Source organism: Dendrobates tinctorius, unplaced genomic scaffold, assembly GCF_039654945.1.
Source record: "Dendrobates tinctorius isolate UK_male_01 unplaced genomic scaffold, ASM3965494v1 ptg000199l, whole genome shotgun sequence".
NCBI classification, from domain to species: Eukaryota; Metazoa; Chordata; class Amphibia; order Anura; family Dendrobatidae; genus Dendrobates; species Dendrobates tinctorius.
In genome coordinates this window covers 11,384,019-11,410,922 of record NW_027361866.1, presented here as the reverse complement: position 1 = coordinate 11,410,922, position 26,904 = coordinate 11,384,019, and the positions used below count along the sequence as shown (strand labels likewise).

The 26,904-nt window shown below is 45.0% G+C and overlaps 1 protein-coding gene across 1 annotated transcript in view; it reads right to left on the bottom strand.

Moving 5' to 3' along the window:
* The window catches only part of LOC141056779 (uncharacterized), a 254,113-nt gene that overhangs the window by 158,686 nt on the left and 68,523 nt on the right, over positions 1-26,904 (bottom strand). Inside the window, exon 2 of the mRNA XM_073553242.1 lies at positions 18,716-18,871. Coding sequence (XP_073409343.1) covers positions 18,716-18,826 — 111 coding nt within the window. The 5' untranslated portion in view covers positions 18,827-18,871. The remainder of the gene's footprint in view (positions 1-18,715; positions 18,872-26,904) is intronic.

The window sequence follows — 26,904 nt, the reverse complement described above, 5'->3', positions numbered from 1 at the left end:
GTGAGGGGGTAGTTCTTTCTGCCATCTCGCCCGATTTGAGACGCGCCCTGGAGGAATTTAAGGAAGATAAACCTGACCGTTGTCCTATGGGAAAATGGATGTTCCTGACCCGTGGAGGAAGAGAGTGATATCTGAATTTCATTGCTCCACATTGGCTTGTCATCCAGGTATTTTTGGTACCAGAGATTTGGTGGGTAGTTCTTTTTGGTGGCCTGCCTTATCTCGTGATGTCAGGAATTTTGTGCAGTCCTGTGGGACTTGTGCTCGGTCTAAACCCTGTTCTCGTTCTAGTGGGTTGTTGATGCCCCTGCCGGTGCCCAAGAGGCCATGGACCCATATCTCAAAGGATTTTATTTCTGATTTTCCTGTCTCTCAGAGGATGACTGGGTGATTTGTACTAAATTTTCTAAGATGGTCCATCTTGTACCACTTCCAAAGTTGCCATCTTCCTCAGAGTTGGTGCCCTTGTTTTTACAACAGGTGGTTCAGTTGCATGGGATTCCTGAGAACATTGTGTCGGACAGAGGAGTGCAGTTTGTGTCTAGATTTTAGAGAACTTTCTGTTCCAGGCTGGGAATTCAGTTGTCCTTCTCCTCTGCTTTTCAGCCTCAGACCAATGGGCAGACAGAGAGAAAAAAACAGACCTTCTGGAAAGCCTTTTGTTCCAATCTGGGGATTCAGTTTTCTTTCTCCTCTGCGTTTCATCCTCAGACCAATGGGCAGACTGAGAGAACAAACCAGACTTTGGAGTCCTATTTGAGATGTTTTATACCTGCTGATCAGGATGACTGGGTCTCATTTTGTTAGGAATGGCGGAACGCACTAAATAAAAATAAATAATAAAGTGCGTTCGCACGGGGTCCACCGTGCAGTAGGTGTAACAACCGCTGCTGAGTGATGACAGAGGAGCAATATGGCGGTAAGATGCACACGGGTTCAGCTTCACACGGAGTGTGCCGAGCGGGCTCTGTTCACACACAGAGGTGCCGCAACAAAAACATACAAAACACTGAACCTGATAGTGACACAGGCTTCAGGTAGCATACAAAACGCTGAACCTGTTAGTGACACAGGCTTCAGGTAAATGCACACAAGGTATCTGGTCACAGGAGCAGGACCGAAGACAGAGGAGCTGCGTCTCTCTAGACCTACCATGTGTGCGGCATCGCTGCTGCGAACGACAAGAAGGGCTGCAACTGCAGCGCAGCGTAGGACACTGCCGCTTGACGACAAAGCCAGATAGCAAGCGCGATGTCGGATGCTAGCGTAGCGGTGTGGTGTGCACAGTGGCTTAAGGCTTGCCACTGACTGGCACTGACTACTGCGTAATATCAGAGGGAAGGGGTTTCAAATAATCAGTCATCAGAAACATACATCCGTCACCATTCACACATAGCAGTATAGTCTATACTAGCGCATGGAGGAATGGCCATGCGCGCTTTTTATAGCCGTGCGGGACCTTCCAGATCTCCGAGATGGACCAATGAGATCTGGAACAGGACCTGGGCACATGACTCCTGATCTCCAATGGGAGATCGTCTCGTGGGCATGCCCAGTAGGAGCACAGAGGGACTTAGTCTCTGGAGCGGTCTGCTGCAAAGTAATCTCCTCTGCAGTAGAAAGACAGCAGGAGACAGCAGAATGTGAGGCTCTGGATTCCTGCAGAGCAGACGTAGAAACCTGACGCCTAACACATTTTTGCCCTTGGATGAATTCGCGCTAAACAATAGAGCTAGTTCTGCCACTTTGATGTCGCACTTTTTCTTCCGAGCAAGTGGAATCTTCAGCCTGCCCAGGTGTGGACACTGTGGTAAAGAGAATGCAGCAGGTTTGGGACCACGTGGTTGATAAGTTGTCCCTCTCTCAGGAAAAGGCCCAGCGTTTTTTCAACCGGCATAAGATCATTGGTCCCCGGTTTATAGTGGGTGATATGGTTTGGTTGTCGTCAAAGAATATCTCTATGAAGGTTTCCCTCTCCAAAGTTCAAGCCAAGATTTATTGGACCTTATAAGATTTTGGAGATTCTTAATCCTGTTTCTTTTCGATTGGCTCTTCCAGTTATGTTTAAAATACATAACGTGTTTCATAAATCTCTGTTGAAGAGGTTTGTTGAGCCAGTAGTTCCTATGGCGGCACCTCCTGACCCTGTATTGGTTAAAGGCAATGTGGAATATGAGGTAGAGAAAATATTGGATTCTCGTTTGGCTAGACAGATACTCCAGTATTTGATCAAATGGAAGGGTTATGGCCAGGGGGATAATTCTTGGGTCTCTGCCTCTGACATTCATGCTGATAGATTGGTTTGTGCTTTTCACCGGGCCCATCCTGATCGGCCTGGTGGCATGGATGAGGGTTCGGTGACCCCTCCTCAAGGGGGGGTACTGTTGTGAACTCATTTTCTGGTCTGCCTCTGGTTTCTGGTGAAGGAGCTGGTTGTGTTGACAAAGGAGTCGTGAGTTCTCTTTCTGGGCTTCCTCTGCTGGTGGCAGAAGGTAATGAAGCTGATCTAATTAACAGAGACCTGCCACCTGATAATGAGGATGAAGATTGGACATCTGCAGTCTCAGACTGGATTTAAGACAGCCGACTCCCTTTTCCCATGCTAGTGATTTTTTCCTGCCTCCTGGGGTTCTATCTTTCCTTTCCTGTCCTTTCCAGTTAGTGTGGGCCCCATCGTTTGCTCAGCCTATTTTCCTACCTGTGTTTGTGTTTTCATCTTGTTTCATGGTCAATACATGTGTGGGTGCTGTCTATTCCTTTGGGGTCTGCTCTGGGGCAGTTTAGATTTCTCCTTTTCTTGCCTTAGGCTTATTTAGTCCTCCAGCTGTGATGAGGCATCTAGAATCATCGTAGGTACGCTCCATGGCTAATTCTAGTTGTTGTGGTTAGGATCAGGGGTCTGCAATCCGCTTAGTTACCAACCTCTCTGGTTTTCTGTGAATTAGCTTGGTTTTGTTTTCCTCCTCGGTGACCCAATCATAACACAAACGCTCTCAGGCCCAGTATGGATTACATAAGAATATGAAAAGCTGTAAATGGGTAATATAACACAAGCGTACAGCTGTATACAGTGTTGGGGTAATCTTAAAGCTCCTAATATATTACCGGAGTAACAGACAGACGTTCACAGGCTCATTATGGATTACACCAGAATCTAAATAGCTAAAAAGGTTACTGTATCACAAGTGTACAGCTGTATACAGTGTTGGCCAAATTTTGGAATCTCGGTAAATATTTCCGGAGTCACCCTCAGACGCTCACTCAGTCTGGTTTTGACCATAATAAAAAATGTTGTAAAAAAGGTACTGGATAACAAGATAGCAAGTATATATATTATAGGGTACAATTGAAATCTCTGTATACATAGTCCCGTAGTTACTCTTAGACGCTTACCCAGTATGGATTTGACCGTAATACTAAATGTCAAACAAAGGTACTGTATAACAAGTAACAAATTTCCATCTATACTTCCGGAGTCAGACAAAGACACTCACAGGATCACTATGTATTACACGAGAATTTAAAAAGTAGAAAAAGGGAAAGGTAGTCGAAGCGTACAACAGTATACATTGTTGTGATACTTTTAAATCTTTGCATATATTTCAATCTCAGTAAGCCAGTCCAGACTCTCTGCTACAGGAAACTACATGGATACAAGTACAGACGGAAAGTCGAGTGTTAGCAGAAATTTGGGAATTAGTCATTGCGGGAAAACCTCCCGGTAGATGTTGCAGAGGCGATGCAGACCCTCAATTACTGTGTCTGTGGAGACAGCGAAAACAGTTCTTTGTGAAGAAAGGATTGCTTTATCGCAGTAGCGTGGATCACATCACTGTTACTCATCTCCATCAAATTGTGAACACAGGGAGAGATGTAGACATGGTCCTCACTGCCTATCATGATGTGTCTGGTCATTTTGGAGTGCAAAAGACAGAAGCTACAGGCCATAGGCGATTCTATTGGATTGGCATGAGAGGAGACATTGAAAAATGGTGGCAGGAATGTCAGACGTCTGTGACTATCACAACTGTGAAAGGTGATCATAAAGCACCACTGCATCCGCTTGTAAGTTGACGTCCATTACAAATGGTAGCCATTGATCATCTGAAGGTAGAGGCCAGCAAGACAGGCCAAAGCTACATCTTAACCATCATCGATCAATACACCATCAGAGACACTGCATTGTACTATGAGGGACCCTGTGCCAGTGCCGTCGGCCATCAGTGGGTCCATCCACCTGTTCAGAGCAACGGCACTTGCCAGGTGTTGACCCCAGCCATTGGGGTGTGGGTGGGCAGCCCACTTAGGGAGGTTTAAAAAATGGCATATGTTGATGTGTTGGCTGGACATTCAGCTGCTGCAAAGGGCGGAATTGGGCAAGTCCTAGGAAGAGGAGGACAAAAGCGAGGCAGTTTTCTGGCAACCTATGTGTCATCAGGGGAAGGGGGAACAAAATCTTTTGAACCCATGCATGGTTCATTTTAATGAAGGTTAGATCATCAACATCTTGGTTCGACAGATGGGTCCTTTTTTCTGTCAGGAATGATCCAGCAGCACTGAAGACTCTTTCAGACAACACACTAGCAGCAGGGCAAGCAAACTCCAGTAAGGCATATTATGCCAATTCAGGCTAGGTGTCCAGTTTAGAGGCCCAATAGTCAAAGGGGAATGACCTGTAAGGGAGAACATAGATATGGGAGAAGTAGTTTGTAACCATAGTTGACAACTGCTGTCTCCTGTCACTTTTAATCGATGCAGTATTAGCAGTCATGTGAGCGGTACTTGAGAAATCATTCCACAACATGGTCATTAAACCTCTGTCTCCAACGCCACTTCGGCTGTGTGCACCACCAACACCTCTTCCATTGTGCCCACTACGGCTTGTGGGAGAACCAACACCGCTGCTGTGTGCTGGGAAAGCCTCAAACAAACGGTTTACCAGAGTTGCTTACTTGTTAGCCAATATTATCTCTAGGTTCTCCTGTGGCATGATGTTATGTAATTTGCCTTTGTAGCGTGGATCGAGGATGCTGGCCAGCCAGTAGTCGTCATCCCTCATCATTTTGGCAATGCGGGGGTCCCTTTTTAGGATTCGCAAGGCATAATCGCACATGTGGGCCAATGTTCCAGGTGTCAATGCTGCACTGCCACTGCTGGGTGGAGGAGCACTTTCTGGCAAATCCACATCACTACAGTCATGCACAAACACTGTACCTGACCTTGGAATGCCAACATTTTCTCTTGCTCCCTGAGAAGCATCCTCCTGACAAAATAATCATCCCCCTCATCCTCATCCTCCTCCTCTTTTCTCTTCATCCTCCACCTTGTCCAGGACAGTTCCCTGACCAGACAATGGCTGACTGTCATCAAGGCTTCCCTCCTGCTGCTCCTCCGCTGCAGACGCCTGATCCTTAATGTGCGTCAAACTTTGCATGAGCAGATGCATAAGTGGGATGCTCATGCTTATGATGGCATCGTCTGCGCTTACCAGCCATGTGCATTCCTCAAAACACTGAAGGACATTACAGAGGTCTTTCAGCTTTGACCACTGCACACCCGACAATTCCATGTCTTCCCTCAAACTGCCTTCCCGTGTATCCTCCCATAAATGCATTACAGTCTGCCTCCGTTCGCACAGCCTCTCAACCATGTGCAGGGTGGAGTTCCACCTTGTTGCAACGTCTATGATTAGGCGGTGCTTGGGGAGGTGGAGCAATCACTGCAGCTTCTGCATATGAGTGGAGTGGACGTTTGAGCAACAGATGTGCGAGCACAGTCTTCGCACCTTATGTAGCAGGGATGTTAACTCCGAATAATTATTAAGGAAGCACTGCACCACCATGTTCAAAGTGTGAGCCAGGCAAGGCATGTGTGTGAGTTTTGCACGGGCTATGGCTGCCACAAAAATACGGCTATTATCACTGACTACCTTGCCTGCCTCAAGATGTAGACTGCCCAGCCATGACTCAGCTTGTCGCTGCAAGTAGTCGGCCAGTACCTCAGTGGTGTGTGTCACAGGGCACTAAGGGGAAGACAGGTGATGTGGAACCGGGACCCCTGAACTGCCCCTCAAGCTAAGGAGTTGCCCTGTCTTTCCTTAACTTGGGGGTACACTTAAAGGTAGTGAGGCCCAAGTCCCCGACCTGTCCCTGTCTCCTGTTTAGCCCTGAGCTAAACCCCCAACCCCCTCCCCAGGACTTGAGACTGGGAAAAAGTGTACCACACAAAAAAACAAAGGAAATATACAACAGACAGGGTAAAAATAAAGTAAAACTTAGCTTGCTCTGCTGCAATGCTCCTGGACAGCAGAGATAGCCACTTGACAACAGCAAACAACTGAAGCACCACAGAACTCAGCTCCTGAACTCAGCTTGGTTGGCCTCCCAAGAGAAAGTGTATAACCAACAGTGATCTCCAGCACCTGCACTCCTTTTATGGGAAGGAGGGGGAGAAGTCACCACCTGCATAAATAATTAAACACATGCAGTAACCCCGGTGGCCACCGGGGTCAAAAACTCATATTAACCCAGGTGACCGAAAAGGAAAAAAGGTTTAGATAAGAGGAGATCCAGATCTCACAGATCCAAAAAATGGATCATGACAGTGTGTCTGTTGTCGTCCAAAGACATCATCTTTAACACAGCCTGCTGACGCTTACCACTAGCTGTTCGATAGTGGGACACCTCGTGTGAAACACTGCCAGCTGCGGATGGAGTGCTCGTGCGACTGAGCTCTGTGGATGAGCTTTTGCTGATGGAGGAGGAGGAGGAGGGTCGAAAGCCTACAGCCAACTGTTTCCTATACCATGGGCTAGGCAGCACTGCTCCACCGCCGCTGTCCCCTGTGGAGCCTGCATCCACCACATTAACCCAGTACGCAGTGATGGACACGTAACGGCCCTGGCCATGCCAACTGGTCCATGCATCTGTTGTGAGGTGCACCTTTCCACTCACTGACTGTTTTAGCGCATGGACAATGCGGTCTTTCACATGCCGGTGGAGGGCAGGGATGGCTTCTCGAGAAAAGAAGTGTCGACTGGGTATGTCATAGCGTGGGACAGCATAGGCCATGAGCTCGCGGAAAGCTTTGCTTTCAACCAAACGGTAGGGCATCATCTCTAATGAGATTAGTTTAGCAATGTAGGCGTTCAAACACAGTGTACGCGGATGAGAGGATGAGTACTTTCTTGTCCTACTCAGAGTGTCTGGTAGGGTGAGCTGGACAGCTGCATATGGAGGAAGTAGCGGTGGACTGGTCGGAGTGAGGGGGGGTTGGTGATGGTATTGGTGGTGATGGCCAAGATTCAGTGTTGTGTTGCAAAACTATTGTGATTCCCTGAGTGCTTTGGCCTTGCGACGACACCTCCACATTTAGTGCTGGTGGTGTGCTTAACGGTGGCGGTGGTCTTACAGTGGGGGAAGCGATGGAGCATTGCTGGCTACCTTCAGTTGGAGCAGGTGCACATGTGCTACCTGAGGTTTTGTAGTCCGTCCACGCTTGCAAGTGCATGTTGATTAAATGTGGCCTTGCACGCTGTGCTAAATTGACTGTCTGGCCAAGCTGTCCTGCAACTATTTTAGTTTTTGGTCCATGTTTTTGGACAGCTATGGGCCTGCCAGATAGCCGCTGCTGCGATTTTAATGCCTGCTGTGGATCCTTCTCCTTTACTGAACTATTGCCAGCACCACCCTCCTCCCCCAATGGATGCCAATCCGGGTCAAGAACTGGGTCATCCATCACCTCCGTATAGTATGCGGGAAGGGGCACCTGAGTTTCATCAGGGTCAGATTCTGGCTCAATAGACTGCGAGGACAATGTAGTGCTCTGGGTCAATGTACCAGCAGAATCATCTAGCAGTGGCTGTGCATCAGTGCACTCCATGTCAGATTCATCTTGGACTGGGGAATTCAGGATTTGACTGGATAACACAGGCATGGTATGTGAAAAGAGCTTCACAGAGTAATCTGAAGTGTGGGCTGCCGCATCCTTAACTTTTGGTGGGGGTGAAGGACACAAGGAAGGGTGTGTTTCCTGACCAGAACCCTGCACTGACGACTCCGTGCTTGCAGGTTTCGACCGTTCAGAAGAGGAGGCAATAGAGCTGGTGGCTGTTTCAGCAATGTACGCCAAAACCTGTTCCTGATGCTCCGGCTTTAAAAGCGGTTTTCCTACTCCAAGAAAAGGCAACCTTACAGGCCTTCTTGGGCCAGACGATGACGCAGGCTCAACACCTCCTGCCTTAGCTGCTATTGTGCTTTTGCTTTTGCCAGAACCAGCCGATGCACCACCACTATCAGTACCAGCTGCGCTCCCCTGCTCACGTCCGCGGCTTCTTCCACCATACTTCCTCATGTTTGGGAAAATGTTCAAAAAATACCAGCAGAGAGATGGTACTGTATGAGGAGCGTCCACCTGTGTAAGGTGTATTAAAAAAATTAAATCTGCATATATATTTTGTTAGTCACAGACGCTCTCACAGTATGTATTTGACTATAATCCAACAAGCAGATATACGGAACTGTATCAGAAGTGTACAGCTGTATACGTTTTTTGTGTAACTAACAATCTCCGTATATGTATTTACGGAGTGTCACACACACACGCTGACTCTGTATAGATGTAACTGTAATGCGAACGGCAGATATACAATACTGTTTGAGAATCGGACAGCTCAATACGGTGTGTGTATGGAAAATTGTCTCTCTCCGTCTATTTTTATACGGACTGACACACGCTGTCTCTGTCTAGTTTTGACCGTCATCAAACAGCAGATATACGAAACTGTTTGAAAAGCGGACAGCTGTCTAAGGTGTAGGTCTGGAAAAATGGAAAATCTCCTCGGCTTGTTTTTCCACAGTCACACTCAGATAGCGTCTATTTGTCTGTGATACAAGGCCGTACACGGTAGTGTGTGAGGAGCGTACACCACTGTACGGTGTCTGTATGGAAACTTTTCAATCTCCGTCTATTTGTATAGGGACTGACACACGCTGTCTCTGTCTAGTTTTGACCGCTATAAGGTGTGTGAAAAAATGAACGCTCAGTAACTCACCAGAACAAAATATTAAAAGTTGGAGTGCTTTGAAAAAAGCAGTTTGAACATCAGTGTGCACACAACAATGCAGCTAGCAGGTAGCCTTAAAAGGCATGCTAATCACCACCAGCGCTGCTGCACACAACAAAAATCCTCCCCTTTCACTGCACACTAACTGTACAGTGAAAAGCACTATCAGCAGAAGCAATTTTTTTTTTCTTCTTCCCTGCCTAACGCTCTCTCTATCCAGAATCAGCAGCAACAGCACCTCTCCCTATTCTAAGATCAGCAGAAGTAAGATGGTGGTCGGCGGTCACGGCCTTTTATACCCACTGTGACGCCACACAAAGCCAGCCAATCAATTCAATGCCCTTCTCTAAGATGGTGGTGGCTGCTGTGCATGTCATAGCATTGCCCACAGTGTGCATCCTCCATCATTGGCTGAGAAAAGGCGTTGGAAGCATTATTTGAAACATGACTTTGGCACTCGGTTCGGCGACCTCTTGGCCGACCTCACGCTATGGTCGGGTGTCATGTCGGACGCTGTTCACACCACAGCATCCGGCAGGCAGAGGTAGTTCCACCTCCAGCCACTATAGCCTCAGTGGCGCCGGTTTGATCTTCAGGCTCTCGGGGGTTAATCCTGCTGGAGACCAGGTTGGAAGGTTAGTCACGCCCACGGTCTTTAAATAGTCATACTGGCATATGGGCGTCGCCGATTATAGCTTGTGTTTCATACCAAGTGGTTCCGGTCTGGAGTGGAGGTGTTCAAGAGAGAGAGATTCATATCTGGTGTCGTATGATCCGTCGTTATCCTTTCTCCTTCCCATATTTGTGTTTAGTTGTGCCCTGTTCACATTACTGTTTATTCCTGTGTGTGTGCGGCACAGTGCAGTTTAAGTTCTCCCTGTCTGTCATTATTTGTGTGGGAGCTTTGGTGGTGTGACTCCTCACTGGGTGGAGGGTGGAGGGTTAAGTGCAGGGCTGAGCAGGAGATAAGGAAAGGTCGGAGGCTCAGGCATTTGCACCTTCAGCAAAAACCCTGGGTTGAGGGTCAGACAGGGTTTCCCCTAGTAAAAGGGACACCACAGGGGCCCCGGGTATTTCAGCCTTAGTTGAACTAAGCCCCCGTGACATCGGGTTTCGATCGGTGAAACCCGACTTTAGTTAAAGTCGGCTATTTTTGAAATTGACCGACCCGTTTCGCTCAACTCTAGTGGTGATGCAAAAACTACTTTTTGCAATAAAAAGTTTCTTTTAGTGTGTGACAGCAGCCAAACATAAAAATCCGCTATAAGGCCTCTTTCACACGTCCTGTTATTTCCGGTACCAGAGATGTCAGTTGCCGTGTGTGTGATACTTGCGTCACGCATCAGTACCACAAGGATGGGTGCCAGGGAAGAAGCCTTACATTAAGCGCTGTTCTCCGGCACCAGGTGCGGAACATGCCTCTCATCATTCTCCCCTGCTTTGCCAGCGATCGGTGCCAGCGATCGGTGCCAGCAGGGGAGAATGATGAGAGCTATATTTAAGTAATAAGAGAGACAGCAGGCGGCGGCTGATGAGACTATTACTCCCACCAGCCTACTCCTGTTGCTGCTAATAACAATGACAGCAGGAACGGCTGATGGGAATATTCACCAGCCGCCGCCTGCACTATAAATAAATGAAAAAAACTGCATGCGTTACCCAGTATTTTATATAACCAGCCAGGCAAAACTCACAGCTGGGGGCTGCAACCCTCAGCTGTCAGCAAGGTTTGTAATCAAAATAGAGGGGTCCCATACTGTTTTGTTTAATTATTTAAATAAATAATTTTAAAAAATGGCATGGGGTGCCCCCTATTTTTGACAACCAGCCTTGCTAAAGCAGGCCGCTGAGGGCTGGTAAGGGGCCTTGGATATTTACCCTACCCAGCCTCAAAATTGCAACCAGCAGATGCCAAGAAAAGGCACATCTATTAGATGCACTAATTCTGGCGCTTTGCCCAGCTCTTCCCACTTGCCCTGTAGTGGTGGCAAGTGGGGTTCATATTTGTGGGGTTGATGTCACCTTTGTATTGTCAGGTGACATCATGCCCATGGCTTAGTAATGAAGAAGCATCTAGAAGACACCTATCCATTACTAATTCTATAGCTATATGGTAAGTAAAGACACAGCCAGAATAAACTTTTATTAGAAATATAACAAAACACATGTTTGTTTACATTTTTATTTAAAAATAACAAACATAGTTATACTCACCTAACACATATTCCACCAAAGCCCTTGTTCTACTGTAATAAAACAAAAATAAAAAAATAACAATATCACTCAACTATCTGTTGTTCTGTCACATGCCGTAATCCATGTCTGGGGGATAATTGGTTTTCAACCTGGATGGTGCCAAGATGCGACCATCCAGGCTGAGAACCACTGGTGAATGAGCTGCTGGGAACACAGTGTCAGTGACTGGCGGTGATGTCATAGAGGTTACCTCCGGCCACTGAGGCTCCCATTCCCAGCTGGGCTGAGCTGCGGTGAGATCCCCGCTAGCACCATGATCGTTCATGTCATCTTTGCGCTCATGTTTCTCCACAACTAAGCCGTGGGTTTAATGTCACCTGACAATGCAAAGGTGACATCAACCCCACAAATATGAAACCCACTTGCCACTGCTACAGAGCAAGTGGGAAGAGCCATGCAAAGCGCCAGAATTGGCTCATATAATAGATGCGCCTTTTCTGGGCGGCTGCGAGCTGCTGTTTTTAGGCTGGGGGCAATATCCATGGCCCCTTACCAACCTGAGAATATCAGAGAGACCCCATGCCATTTTTTAAAATTATTTATTTAAATAATTAAAAAATACGGCGTGAGTACCCCTCTATTCTTGATAACCAGTCTTGCTGAAGTTGACAGCTGAGGGTTGCAGCCCCCAGCTGTGAGTTTTGCCTGGCTGGTTTTCAAAAATACTGGGGAACCCACACCATTTAAAAAAAAAAAATATTTACAGCACAGGCCACAGATGATGAACACCCCCCCATCAGCCGCTCCTGCTGTCCTGTTATTAGCTGCAGGAGGGGTAGGCTGATGGGAGTAAGACTGGAGTCACACACAACCATTAAAAATTCGGACCGATTTTAACGGTACGAAATCGCACAAAGATTTCTTGTCCAGGGATCCGTCTGTCATCAGAATTTCCGGCGATGAACCGATTTTATTCGCATCTAAGCATCAAATTGACATCCAATGCCAATGCCTGATGCTCTTTCCTGTTGACCTGGAGAAGTCTTGCGATTTAATCGCAAGTCACACGTGTGGTGCGTTTTCAATGCGATTTTCAATCGCATCCATAGACTTGCATTGGCGAATCTGATCCGAAAATCGGTGACAATCGCAGCATGCTGCGATTGTCTCGGTCCGAGGAACGGATCCGATAAAAAAACGCATGATGGGAGCAGCACCATTGAATAACATTGGGACGAATGCAATGCGATTTTTAATCGCATTGCATTCGTCCGATTTTATCGCTAGTGTGACTCCGGCCTAATAGTCACATCAGTCGTTGCCTGCCGTCTCTTTTATCACTTAAATATAACTCTCATCATTCTCCCCTGCTGGCGCCAATCGCCAGCAGAGCAGGGGTGAATGATGAGAGCCATGTTTAGCACCCGACGCTGAGTACAACACTTACGGTAATGCTTCTTCCCCAGCACCGATGCGTGTCACATTGATGACATCCATGTGTGTTATGTGTGTGCACGTGTGCGATACATTTTTTGGCCCATGCTGACATTAAAAATGGACATGTCAGCATGTTTTGCCCACGGACACACGGTCCATGGAAACATACTGACATGTGCACAGACCCATTCACTTGAAAGGGCAAATAGTGCTCCGTTCCTCCTGAGTCTCTCCGTATGGCTAAGCAGTACTGTACAGCCACATATGGGTATTGCCACATTCAGTAGAAATTGTGGGACAATTTTTGTTGCAATTTTTACCTACTTCTTGTGTGAAAATGTAAATTTTTTGGCTAAAACAAAATTTTGGTGGTAAAAATGTAGTTATTTTGTCTTCACTGCCCAATGGTATAAAATTCTGTGACACACCCACGGTGTCAATATGAGCACTGCACCCCTATATGAATTCATTTTTAAGGTGTAATTTGTAAAATGGGGTCACTTATGGGGTGGGGTTCTGCTGTTCTGGCACCTCATGGGCTTTCCCAGTGGGTCATGGCACCTGCAAACCATAACAGCAAAATCATGCGCTCCTTGCCTTCTGAGCTTTGTACTGTGCCTGAAAAATATTTCCTGATTACATGTAGGATATTGGCACACTCAGGAAAAAATAGAACTCAGTTTGTTGTAAAAAAAATTCCTATTAGCCCTTAGAAAAATTAAAAATTTGGGGCTAAAACATCATTTTAGTGGTAAAAATGTAATTTATTCTTTCTTCACCGATCAGTGGTATAAAGTTCTGCGAGGCACATGTGGCGTCAATATGATCACTGCTCCTCTAGATGAATTCACTGGGGAGTGTAATTTGTAAAATGAGTTTACATATAGGGTTTTCTGTTGTTCTGGCACCTCAGGGGCTCTGCCAATGTGACGTGGCACCCTCACACCATTCCAGCAAAATCTGAACTCCAGTATAGCACCTCTTCCTTTCTGTGCTTTGCACTGTGCCTCAAAAGTAGTATTCACCTACATATGGGGTATCGGCGTACTCAACAGAAATTGCACAACAACTTTTGGGGTCCAATTTCTTCTGTTACCTTTGGCAAATAAAAAATTGGGGGCAAAAAGATCATTTTTGTGGAAAAAATATGATTTTTATTTTCACAGCTCTACGCTATAAACTTCTGTGAAGCACTTGGGGTTCAAAGTGCTCACCACACATTTAGATAAGTTCCTTGGGTGGGTCTAGTTTTCAAAATGGTGTCACCTCTGGGGGGTTTCCATTGTTTAGGCACATCAGGGGCTCTCCAAACGTGGCGTGGTGTCTGATCTCAATTCTAGGCAATTTTGCGTTGAAAAAGTCAAACAGCGCTCCTTCCCTTATGGGCTTTGTCATGCACCTAAACAGTGATTTACCCCCACATATGAGGCATCCACGCACGCAGGACAAATTGCACAACTTTTTGGGTCCAATTTCTCCTGTTACCCTTGGGAAAATAAAAAAAAAAATTTGGATCTGAAGTAAATTTTTCGTGAAAAAAGGTAAATGTTCTTTTTTATTAAACATTCCAAAAATTCCTGTGAAGCCCCTTAAAGGTTAATAAACTTCTTGAATGTGGTTTTGAGCACCTTAAGTGGTGCAGCTTTTATAATGTAGTCACTTTTGGGTATGTTCTATCATATACAGTGTGTCCGTAAAGTCATGGTGCACTTTTGACCAGTCACAGGAAAGCAACAAAAGACGATAGAAACGTGAAATCTGCACCAAATAAAAGGAAAACCCTCCCAGTTTCTGTATGATGATGTTGCAGCATGTGCACATGAATGTATCAACGACATTAATCACTTAAAACAGAGAATCAAAGACGTCATTCACTCTGTTACACCAGACGTCCATACCTGTGTGTGGCAAGAACTTCACTATCGTTTGGATGTGTGTAGGGCAACAAATGGAGCCCACATCGAACTGCACTGAATAGGTATGAAACTGGGAGAGTTTTTCTTTTATTTGGAGCAGATTTCACATTTCTATGGGCAGCATGGTGGCTCAGTGGTTAGCACTGCAGCCTTGCAGCGCTGGGGTCCTGGGTTCAAATCCCACCAAGGACAACATCTGCAATGAGTTTGTATGTTCTCCCTGTGTTTGCATGGGTTTCCTCCCACACTCCAAAGATATACTGATAGGGAATTTAGATTGTGAGTAGAGTTGAGCGATACCGTCTGATACTTCAAAGTATCGTATCGGATGGTATCGGCCGATCTTTAAAAAAAGTATCGGTATCGCCGATTCCGATACCGGAAGTCCCATTCAAGTCTATGGGACTTCCGGTATCGGAATAAGAAAAACCCTTTCCTTCCCTTGTACAGCCTCTCTGGGGTCTGTACGGGCCTTTCGGGGGGCTGTGCCGGCCTGCCAGGGGGTCTGTGCAGGCTCCGGTGGTCTGTGCCGGCCTGCCGGTGGTCTGTGCAGGCTCCGGTGGGCTGTGCCGGCCTGCCGGGGGGCTGTGCAGGCTCCGGGGGGCTGTGCCGGCCTGCCGGGGGGCTGTGCCGGCCTGCCGGTGGTCTGTGCCGGCCTGCCGGGGGGGCTGTGCCGGCCTGCCGGTGGTCTGTGCAGGCTTCGGGGGTCTGTGCAGGCATCGTCCGATGGGACTACAAGTCCCATCGGGCGATGCCTGCTACCATGATAGTGATTGACACATTAGCCAATGATGGGACAGTAGTAGTCCCATCATCCGGCTAATGTGTTAAATGTAAAAAAAAAAAAAAAAAAATTACATGCTACATACATGCTACATTCATACAACATGCATACTACATACTACATACTACATACATGCTACATTCATACTACATGCAACATACATACTACATATATACTACATACATACTACATACTACATACATGCTACATTCATACTACATAAATACTACATGCAACATACATACTACATATATACTACATACATACTACATATATACTACATGCATGCTACATGCTACATACATAACACATATATACTACATGCATGCTACATACATACTACATGCATGCTACATACATACTACATGCTACATACTACATATATACTACATGCATGCTACATACATACTACATGCTACATACATACTACATGCATGCTACATACATACTACATACATACTACATGCTACATACATACTACATACATACTACATGCTACATACATACTACATATATACTACATGCCCGTAGAGAACGGCAGCATCATCTGATGCTGCAGTTCTCTACCCAAGATCGTCGTGGGACACACTCGTGGACTGCTTCGGATCGTGGGTGAGTATTTTTGTGGTTTGTTATGTTAATATTTATTCCGGAAAAGACAATGGCTTCGGTGAACAATGTGACAAGTATTGGTAAGTATGTTACTCTATGTTATATGTACTGTATGTCTATGTATGTATTGTATGAATGTATTGTATGTATGTAGTATATATGTGGTATGTATGTAGCATGTAGTATGTATGTAGTATGTATGTGGTATGTATGTGGCATGTAGTATGTATGTAGCATGCATGTAGTATGTATGTAGCATGCATGTAGTATGTATGTAGTATGTAGCATGTATGTAGCATGTATGTGGTATGTATGTGGTATGTATGTAGTATGTATGTAGCATGCATGTAGCATGCATGTAGTATGTATGTAGCATGCATGTAGTATGTATGTAGCATGCATGTAGTATGTATGTAGTATGTATGTAGTATGTATGTAGCATGCATGTAGTATGTATGTAGCATGCATGTAGTATGTATGTAGTATGTATGTGGTATGTATGTAGTATGTAGCATGTATGTAGCATGTATGTGGTATGTATGTGGTATGTATGTAGTATGCATGTAGTATATATGTAGTATGTAGCATGCATGTAGTATGTATGTAGCATGCATGTAGTATGTATGTAGCATGCATGTAGTATGTATGTAGCATGCATGTAGTATGTATGTAGTATGTATGTAGTATGTGTGTAGCATGCAGTATGTATGTAGCATGTATGTAGTATATATGTAGTATGTATGTAGCATGTAGTATGTATGTAGCATGCATGTAGTATGTATGTAGTATATATGTAGTATGTATGTAGCATGTAGTATGTATGTAGCATGCATGTAGTATGTATGTAGTATTTTTTTTTTTTTTTAACATTTAACACATTAGCCGGATGATGGGACTACTACTGTCCCATCATTGGCTAATGTGTCAATCACTGTCATGGTAGCAGGCATCGCCCGATGGGACTTGTAGTCCCATCGGACGATGCTTGCACAGACCCCCGGACATCAGCACAGCCCCCCGGCAGGCCGGCACAGCCCCCCGGCAGGCCGGTACAGACCCCCACAGGGTGCACAGACCACCGGCAGGCCGGCACAGCCCCCCGGCAGGCCGGTACAGACCCCCGCAGGGTGCACAGCCCCCCGGCAGGCCGGCACAGCCCCCCGGCAGGCCGGTACAGACCCCGGGCAGTCCACACAGCCCCCCGGCAGGCCGACACAGCCCCCCGGCAGGCCGGCAGAGACCCCCGGAAGGCCCGAAATGACGGCGCATCATGATGCGCACACACCGCGCATCATGATGACGTCAGTCTGTCAATCAACTTGGAACTTCCGATTCCGATGCCGAATTCCGATATTGAAAAAATATCGGAAGTCGGTATCGGAATTCCGATACAGCAAGTATCGGCCGATACCCGATACTTGCGGTATCGGAATGCTCAACACTAATTGTGAGCCCTATCGGGGTTGCACTGTAAAGCGCTGTGGAATATGTTAGCGCTATATAAAGATTATTATTATTTCTATCATCTTTTGTTGCTTTCCAGTGACTACTCAAAATTGCACCATGACCTTACGGACACACTGTAGACTCCTCAAAGTGACTTCAAATGTGATGTGGTCCCTAAAAAAAATGATGTTGTTAAAATGAGAAATTGCTGTTCATCTTTTAACCCTATCAACTTCCTAACAAAAAAAAATGTTGGTTCCAAATTTGTGCTGATGTAAAATAGACATGTGGGAAATGTTACTTATTAAGTATTTTGTGTGACGTATCTGTGTGATTTAAGGGCAAGAAAATTCAAAGTTGGAAAATTGCGAAATTTTCAATATTTTCACAACTTTCCATTTTTTTCACAAAGAAACGCCAGTTATATCAAAGAAATTTTACCGTTATCATGAAGTACAAAATGTTTCGAGAAAACATTATCAGAATCACTGGGATCCATTGAAGCGTTCCAGAATTATTACCTCATAAAGGGGGTAAAGGAGTTAAAGTTGTTTTAACACATTCAAGAAAAACAGATTCCACATCGATGGTATAAACTAAGACACTTGCAAATAAAAAATTGGATTAAATTAGACCTTAAAGGATGGTACAAATAGAAAAACGGTTGCTTTACTCTGCAAACAGTGCAATAATGATCTACACACTATGTAAGAAATAAGTCATTTTTTCTGCTTCTGTAAAAGTCACTTTATTAGAGACATATATCCTACTTACCATGCAAAGCTTGAAGGAAAGATACCCCAGAATAGTTATTTTATGGGTAATACAAGTTTATTGTAAACAAGACATGTGTCATAAATTGTCATATCCCACGAATTGGGAATCATGAAATATTGTATTGCATTGTTGCCATTGCGTTGCTCTGTAATAAGGTTTGCCCTCAAGTCAGTATCTCCTCACTTCTTTGCAATTCAGTGTATGTTAGCCATGTTAAGAGGCTCACGTCTTTGCATCTCTGGTTCAGAATTGTCTTTTTTCACCTACTGTAATTGCATATAACTGTCTCCTGCAGTTAAGTTAAACTATTTGGTGAAATCACTTTGTGTGAGTACTGGTATATAGAAACAGCCATAGAAATGGTGTCTCAAGAGCCCCACACTCGCAGCCTAGTTATGGGAGTGAGAATAGTTTTTCTTATGTGTAATATATAAATAGGATTGGAATACTTCACTCAATGGCTTACCTTCTTACAATACTTACTTTTCTTTTCACATAAGAGAAAACCATATTGGTGATTTCATCAGAGACTGGAATCATATGCTTTTGATATTTTAAGGAAAATGCCATGTTCTTGAACAGGTTGATTAACATGATGATTTACGCTTGGATAGATTGTTGCTATTCCGGTGTAAAAAACTGTAAAAAAAAAAAAAATAGAAATATTATTTTTGCAGTGTAGGAGTGGATAGCTTTTAACCATTTCAAAGGACTTTTTTTTAAAAGTTAGATAGGAAAGAACAGAAAGAGTAGAAATAATGAAATCAACAGTTTCACTCTTTATAGTAATGAAACTTTAGAAATGAGTGCCTCCTCTATTTAAATGCTAAAGATATATTACTAGTACCAACCAAATGTGAGATAATATAAAAAATACATTCAGAGACGTACCACATATGGAACAAATACCAACGAAAAGGAATAAAGTGCAAACTAAGTCTCATAAAATATACAGTTTATTCGAAAATATTAAAACAATAATAAAAAAATGAAAGTATGAAATAAAGCTAGTGCCAAAAAACAGGGGGGGAAACACTATGCACAAGTACATGTAAATGGTAATGAGAGTCATATAACAAAAACACAAACACCAGTGTGTTTAGTCTGAAAACTCTCCACTGTGCTAAATAAGATGGTATATGCTAAAGAATGGGAGATGTATAAGGACTAGGCATGATACGTACATACAGTGATGCACCTTGGTCAGGTAGCCATATAGTGTTGAACCCCCAGCTCCAACGTGCGTTTCACCCAAGGTCTTCATCAGTGGTTTTCAGCCTGGATGGTCACATCTTGGCACCGTCCACATTGAAACTTAATTATCTCTCAAACATGGATTACAGCATGGGACAGAATGACGGACAGGTGAGGGATATTATTGCTTTTTTATTTTTGTGTTATTACAGGAGATAAGGGATTCAGTGGAATTAGACATTAGGTGAGTATAACTGTTTGTTATTTTAGATAAAAATGGAAAAGTGTGTTTTATTTTATTTCTAATAAAGGACTTTATACTTGCTGTGTCTTTATTTACCATATAACTATAGGAATAGAAATGGATAGGTATTTATAGATGCCTCTCCATTGCCAAGTTGTGGGCTTGCTGTTACCAGATAATACAAAGGTGACATCAACCCCACAAATATTACCCCATTTGCCACTGCTACAGGGGCAGTGGGAAGAGCCGGGCATAGCGCCAGAATTGGTGCATCTAATAGCTGTGCCTTTTCTGGGCGGCTGCAGGCGACTATTTTTAGGCTGGGGGGTCAATGTCCATGGTCCTTACCAGCCTGAGAATATCGGCCCCAGCTGTGAGCTTTAGCAAGCTGTCTGTCAAAAATGGGGGGGACCTCACGCCGTATTTTAAATTATTTATTTAAATAATTAAAAAAACAGTGTGGGGACCACTCTATTTTTGATAACCAGCTTTGCTGAAGCTGACAGCTGAGGGCTGCAGCCCCCAGATGTGAGTTTTACCTGCCTTGTTATAGAAAATACAGGAGAACCCATGCCGGTTTATTTATTTATAGCCACCTGCTGTCTCTATTAACAGTTGAATATAACCAGGGGTGGATTAAGGGTAGCCAGGACCCCGGGCTGTTCAGACTCTGTTGGCCCCTGGTCATGTGACGGGGTCGGGAAGTCACTAGTTTTCATCATGCATACTGTGCGTCAAAGAGCGGGAAGGGGTTAAATACTGAGGTAAAAAACTCAGAAAATACACGTGTGCACAAGGCCTCACAAAAACTGAGGTTAAAAAACACCAAATACTCAGCGTGTCCATGAGGCCTCACAAATACTGAGGTAAAAAACACCAAATACTCAGCGTGTCCATGAGGTCTTACAAATACTGAGTGAAAAACTCACCAAATACTCAGCGTGTGCATGAGGCCTTATAAATGCTGAGGTAAAAACTCACCAAATACTCAGCGTGGGCACGAGGCCTTATTAATACTGAGGTAAAAACTCACCAAATACTCAGCGTGTGCACGAGGCCTTATAAATGCTGAGACAAAAACTCACCAAATACTCAGCGTGTGCACGAGGCCTTACAAATACTGGAAGGCTTCCACCCAATATCTAGACCTGACTCACCTGTACCTAACATCGAAACCAGCTAATAGTCTGCAATCACCTGCTGACCTGGACCCATGACCTGTCAGACAAGTTACTTCACATAAGTCACACAGAAGCTTCTGCTTTATGAACTTCCCCCGATAGAAGAAGCAGCCTCCGGTGTGCAGCCTGTGGCCGGATACATAGGAAGAGATGCTCCTCGTCACAGGCTGTGCCCAACATGGCAGCAGAGGGGTTAACGCTAGAGATGAGCGACTTTGCCTTTTTTCGGGTCAAGTCGGGATTTATGAAACCCGACTTTCGCAAAAGTCAGGTCGAACGAAATCGGCCGACTATAGGAAAAAGTCAGAGGCCGACTGAAACACGAAACCCAATGCAAGTCAATGGGGAAGCAAAGTCATCAGGGAGTGGAGGACAGTAAACACACCTACAGAGCCCATTTCAATGCCAAAAACATCAATTCTTATTACTGAAGCTTGTCAACCTTAATTTACTTCCTAATAATAGTTACGCATTGAAAACTTGGGGTTATTTGGCTAAAGTTGTGGGGGGATTGGGCTGGCTCCAGGTTTTTGTGTGCCCTGGGCCAAAGAGTGTCAGTGCGCCCCTTTAACACATACCAAAACTCATGATACTCCGATACGCCACAGAAATATAGGAATAGTCAATGACACATACTTCACTGCTTACATGACATGACTGATCTATTTTAAATTGTACAATAGCTCAAAAACAGGACAGTATATTACTCCATACAGTGTTATGGCCACCACATTGTGCGCCATACAGAATAATGAGCCCCATATATTTCTCCATACCAAATAATTAGTCACATATAATGTTCCATACAGTATATGATGAGCTCCACAAAATGCTCCATATATAATGGGCCCCATTTGTAATGCTCCAGCGTATAATGTACCCCTTAGATGCTGCTCCAGTGTCTGATCTGCCCCATTTACAATGCTCCAGTACATGATGGGCCTCATGAATGATGCTCCAGTGTATGATGGGCCGCAATAATGCTCCATATATAATGGGCCCCTTTTGTAATGCTCCAGTGTATAATGTGCCCCTTAGATGCTGCTCCAGTGTCTGATCTGCCCCATTTACAATGCTCCAGTACATGATGGGCCTCATGAATGATGCTCCAGTGTATGATGGGCCGCAATAATGCTCCATATATAATGGTCCCCTTTTGTAATGCTCCAGTGTATAATGTGCCCCTTAGATGCTGCTCCAGTGTCTGATCTGCCCCATTTACAATGCTCCAGTACATGATGGGCCTCATGGATGATGCTCCAGTGTATGATGGGCTGCAATAATGCTTCATATAAAATGGGCCCCATTTGTAATGCTCCAGTGTATAATGTGCACCTTAGATGCTGCTCCAGTGTCTGATCTGCCCCATTTACAATGCTCCAATACATGATGGGCCTCATGGATGATGCTCCAGTGTATCATGGGTCCTAATAATGCTCCATATATAATGGGCCCCATTTGTAATGCTCCAGTGTATAATGGGCCCCTTAGATGCTGCTCCAGTGTCTGATCTGCCCCATTTACAATGCTCCAGTACATGATGGGCCTCATGGATGATGCTCCAGTGTATCATGGGCCCTAATAATGTTCCATATATCATGGGCCCCATTTGTAATGCTCCAGTGTAAAATTGGCCCCTTAGATGCTGCTCCAGTGTCTGATCTGCCCCATTAACATTGCTCCAGTACATGATGGGCCCTATTTTTAATTAATCCAGGCATGGTATGTGAAAAGAGCTCCATGGAGTAATCTGAGGTGTGTGCTTCCACATCCTTCACTTTTTGTGTGGGTGAAGGACACAAGGAAAGGGGTTGCTCCTGACTAGAAGCCTGCAGTTAAGACTCAGTGCTTGCATTTTTTACAACTTCAGAAGAGGAGGCGATAGAGCTGGAGTCTGTTTCACCAATGTAAGCCACAAACAGTTCCTGATACTCCGGCTTTAAAAGCAGTCTACCTACTCCCAGAAAACAGAGCCTTAAAGGCCTTCCAGAGCTACACCAATGCGCTGGCGCAACACCTCCTGCCTTTGCTGCTATTTTTTTGGCACTACCAGCAGATGCACCACCACCAACAGTACCAGGTAGCCCTCCACGCCTGTTATGATTGAGTCACCGTAGGAGGCAAAAACAGAAATGCTAGCTAAGTCCAGAAAACCAGAGCAGTTGGCAACTATCAGATTGCAGACCCCTGAACCTATCAACACAACTAGCAGTAGCCGTGGGGGGTTCCTACGATGACCTAGACCCCTCGATCACAGCCGGAGAGATACATAGGCCTAAAGAAGGAAAGGGGAAATCTAACTGCCCCAGAGCAGACCCCAAAGCAATAGGCAGCCCCCCACATATAATGACGGTGAAGCAAGATGAAAACACTTACACAGACAGAAAGACAGGCTGAGCAAAGACGGGGCCCAAAACTACCTAGATAGGAACGGATAGGAAGGCTGCTGTCTGCAATCTGCCAAAACCCTATCAGAGACAAAAGCCAACAAGCTGATATAAAAATGGCCCTGAAGCAACTAAGCTTCAAAAACTAAATCAGCACTCAGGTACTTTCAGAAGACAGAGCTAACGGAACACTGCACACTCCAGCAGGGAGTGGCAGAATCCAAAAAGCAAGAAAAACCAAAACAAATCTTAAATGCAAAAAGGCAAAACAGAAAACTTAGCTTTAGGAGAGCAGGAATCAGACTGGTGTCCAAGAGTCCACAGAGAAATCACCCGCAGGGCAGAAAGGGCGTAGGCTGCCTTAAATCCAGTCAGTGACTCCACTCAGCCAATCGTCTTCATTAGTCCCAGGTGCCTGATAATCAGGCTCACTACCTTCTTTCACTAGAATAGGGAGTTCACCAGGCCTCAGTGACGGAGGGGAAAATGAACTCACAACACACGCCCACATCCGCGTCCTCTTCCACCATACTTCCTCATGTTTTTGAAAATGGACCCAAAATACCAGCAGCTATATGGTACTGTATCAGAAGCATACAGCTCTATACAGTCTATGGATAACAGTAAATCTCCGTATATATTTCATGAGTCATACACAGATGCTCACAGGCTCAGTATGGATTACCCAATAAAATAACAAGTTGAAAAAGGGTACAGTATCACCAAATACAAGGTATATATAGTATAGTGTAAACATTCTGATTCTCCGTATACATTTCAGCAGGCAGACACAAATGCTCTCAGGACCAGTATGGATTACACAAGAATATGAAAAGCTGTAAATGGGTTATGTAACACAAGCGTACAGCTGTATACAGTGTTGGGGTAATCTTAAAGTTCCAAATATATTGCCGGAGTAACAGACAGACGTTTAGGCTCATTATGGATTACACCAGAATCTAAATAGCTAAAAAGGTTACTGTATCAGAAGCGTTCTGCTGTATACAGTGTTGGCCAAATTGAAAATATCGGTATATATTTCCATAGTCACCCTCAGACACTCACTCAGTTTGGTTTTGACCATAATAAAAAATCTTGTAAAAAAGGTCGTGGATAACAAGATAGCAAGTATATATTTTTTAAGGGTACACTAAAATCTCCGTATAAATAGTCCCGTAGTCACTCTCAGACGCTTACACAGTATGGATTTGACCGTAATGCTAAATGTTGAACAAAGGTACTGTATAACAAGATACAAGCTGTATCGAGTATAGTGTAAAAATTTGTTTCTCCGTTTCACCGTATATATAGAAGGCGTAACCCACACACGCTCACTCACTATGGATGATGTAGGGAAGGTGGACTGACAAACAAACCAGTCTGTAGTGGGAAGCAGAGGTGTAGCGCAGTGTACGTGTGAAACAGCTACGATAAAGAGAAAGGGTGCAGTGTTTTAGCTTGCCCATTGGAGGGAAGTAGAGAGTGTAGGAGTGGGACTGAATAACTGCCATTAGTCAGAGAAACTGTTAGGTGATGGTGGGCGGAGTTACCAGAACTGGACGTATACATGGCTGAGGGAAGGTTCTGGAAGAGTCAGTCAGCGAAGGGAGCACAGTAAAGAGGAAGTTCTGAGGAAATATAGACAGTGGAAAGGCTCCATAGAGGACTGACAGTTGAGGCGGTCACGGGGGGGGCGCAGAGGACCGTAGCCGCAGTCGAAGACGGCCTGAGGCTATCATATGGACGGTGTGCTCAGACTGGTGCAACTCTGTGGTGGTTGGACCTAGGCTAGCCACAGTGGAAGAGCCACAGAGGATGCCACGATTATATTTACAAAGAAAGTGAAGGCACCGGGGCCTGTGAACAGAGAAATGTGAAACAGCTGTGGTGAATTGCTGTTGTCGACAGAAGGATGGGCACTAAAAACGGACCTGTTCAATACAAACTCTGTCTCAGTCTTGTGTTTATCTGCAGCAAGAAGAGGGTCCCCCCACAGTTGGTTAGCCTACAGATGATACCTTAAAACAAATTTTTGAAACAAGGTACTGTATCAGTACATACCAGGTGTGTCCAGTCTAGGGTTAAATTTCCATCTATACTTCCGGAGTCAGACACAGACACTCACAGGCTCACTATGTATTACACCAGAATTAAAAAAGTAGAAAAAGGGAAAGATATTCATAGCGTACACCAGTATTCAGTGTTGTGGTACTTTTAAATCTTCATATATATTTCAATCTCAGTAAGCCAGTCCAGAATCTCCGCTACTGGAAACTACATGGATACAAGTATAGATGCAAAGTCGAGTGTTAGCAGAAATTTTGGAATTACTCATCGTGGGAAAACCTCCCGGTAGATGTTGCAGAGGCGATGCAGACCCTCAATTACTGTGTCTGTGGAAAAGCGAAAAAGGTTCTTTGTGAAGAAAGGATTGCTTTATCGCAGTAGCGTGGATCACATCACCGTTACTCGTCTCCATCAAATTGTGATCACAGGGAAAGATGTACTCATGGTCCTCACTGCCTATCATGATGTGTCTGGTCATTTTGGAGTGCAAAAGACAGAAGCCACAGGCCATAGGCGATTCTATTGGATTAGCATGAGAGGAGACATTGAAAAATGGTGGCAGGAATGTCACACAACTGTGAAAGGTGATCATAAACCACCATTGCATCTGCCTGTAAGTTGACGTCCAGTTCAAATGGTAGCCATTGATCATCTGAAGGTAGAGGCGAGCAGGACAGGCCATAGCTACATCATAACCATCATTGATCAATACACCAAATTTCTAGTGGCCATCCCTGTAAAGGATTTAACTGCCCAGACTACACATCGGTGGAGCAGGGAGAGGTAAGTATTGCAACTTGCAAGTGCTGTGGCCATAACCAAGCAGGGGGGGCACAATCATGGTCGACGGTACTGGCACAGGGCCCCTCATAGTACGATGGTGTGCCTGACGGCGAGTGGGCCCTCCCACCATCAGAGACACTGTATTGTACTATGAGGGGCCCCGTGCCATTGCCGTCGGACATCAGTGTGCCCATCCACCTGTTCAAAGCAACGGCACTTGCTTGGGTGCGCCAGGTCTTGACCCCAGCCATTGGGGGAGGGGTGGGCAGCCCAGTTAGGGAGGTTTAAAAATTGGCATATGCTGATGTGTTGGCTGGACATTCAACTGCTGCAATGGGCGGAATTGGGCAAGTCCGAGGAAGAGGAGGAAAAAACCGAGGAACTTTTCTGGTAACCTATGTGTCATCAGGGGAAGGTGGGACAAAATCTTTTGAAACCCATACATGGTTCATTTTAATGAAGGTTAGATCATCAACATTTTGGGTCGACAGACGGGTCCTTTTTTCTGTCAGGATTGATCCAGCAGCACTGAAGACTCTTTCAGATAACACACTAGCAGCAGGGCAAGCGAGCTCCTGTAATGCATATTGTGCCAATTCAGGCCAGGCGTCCAGTTTAGAGGCCCAATAGTCAAAGCGGAATGACCTGTGAGGGAGAACATCGATATGGGAGGAAAAGTAGTTTGTAACCATAGTTGACAACTGCTGCCTCCTGTCACTTTTAATTGATGCAGTATTAGCAGTCGTGTGAGCGGTACTTGAGAAATCATTCCACAACATGGTCATTAAACCCCTGTCTCCAACGCCACTTCTGCTG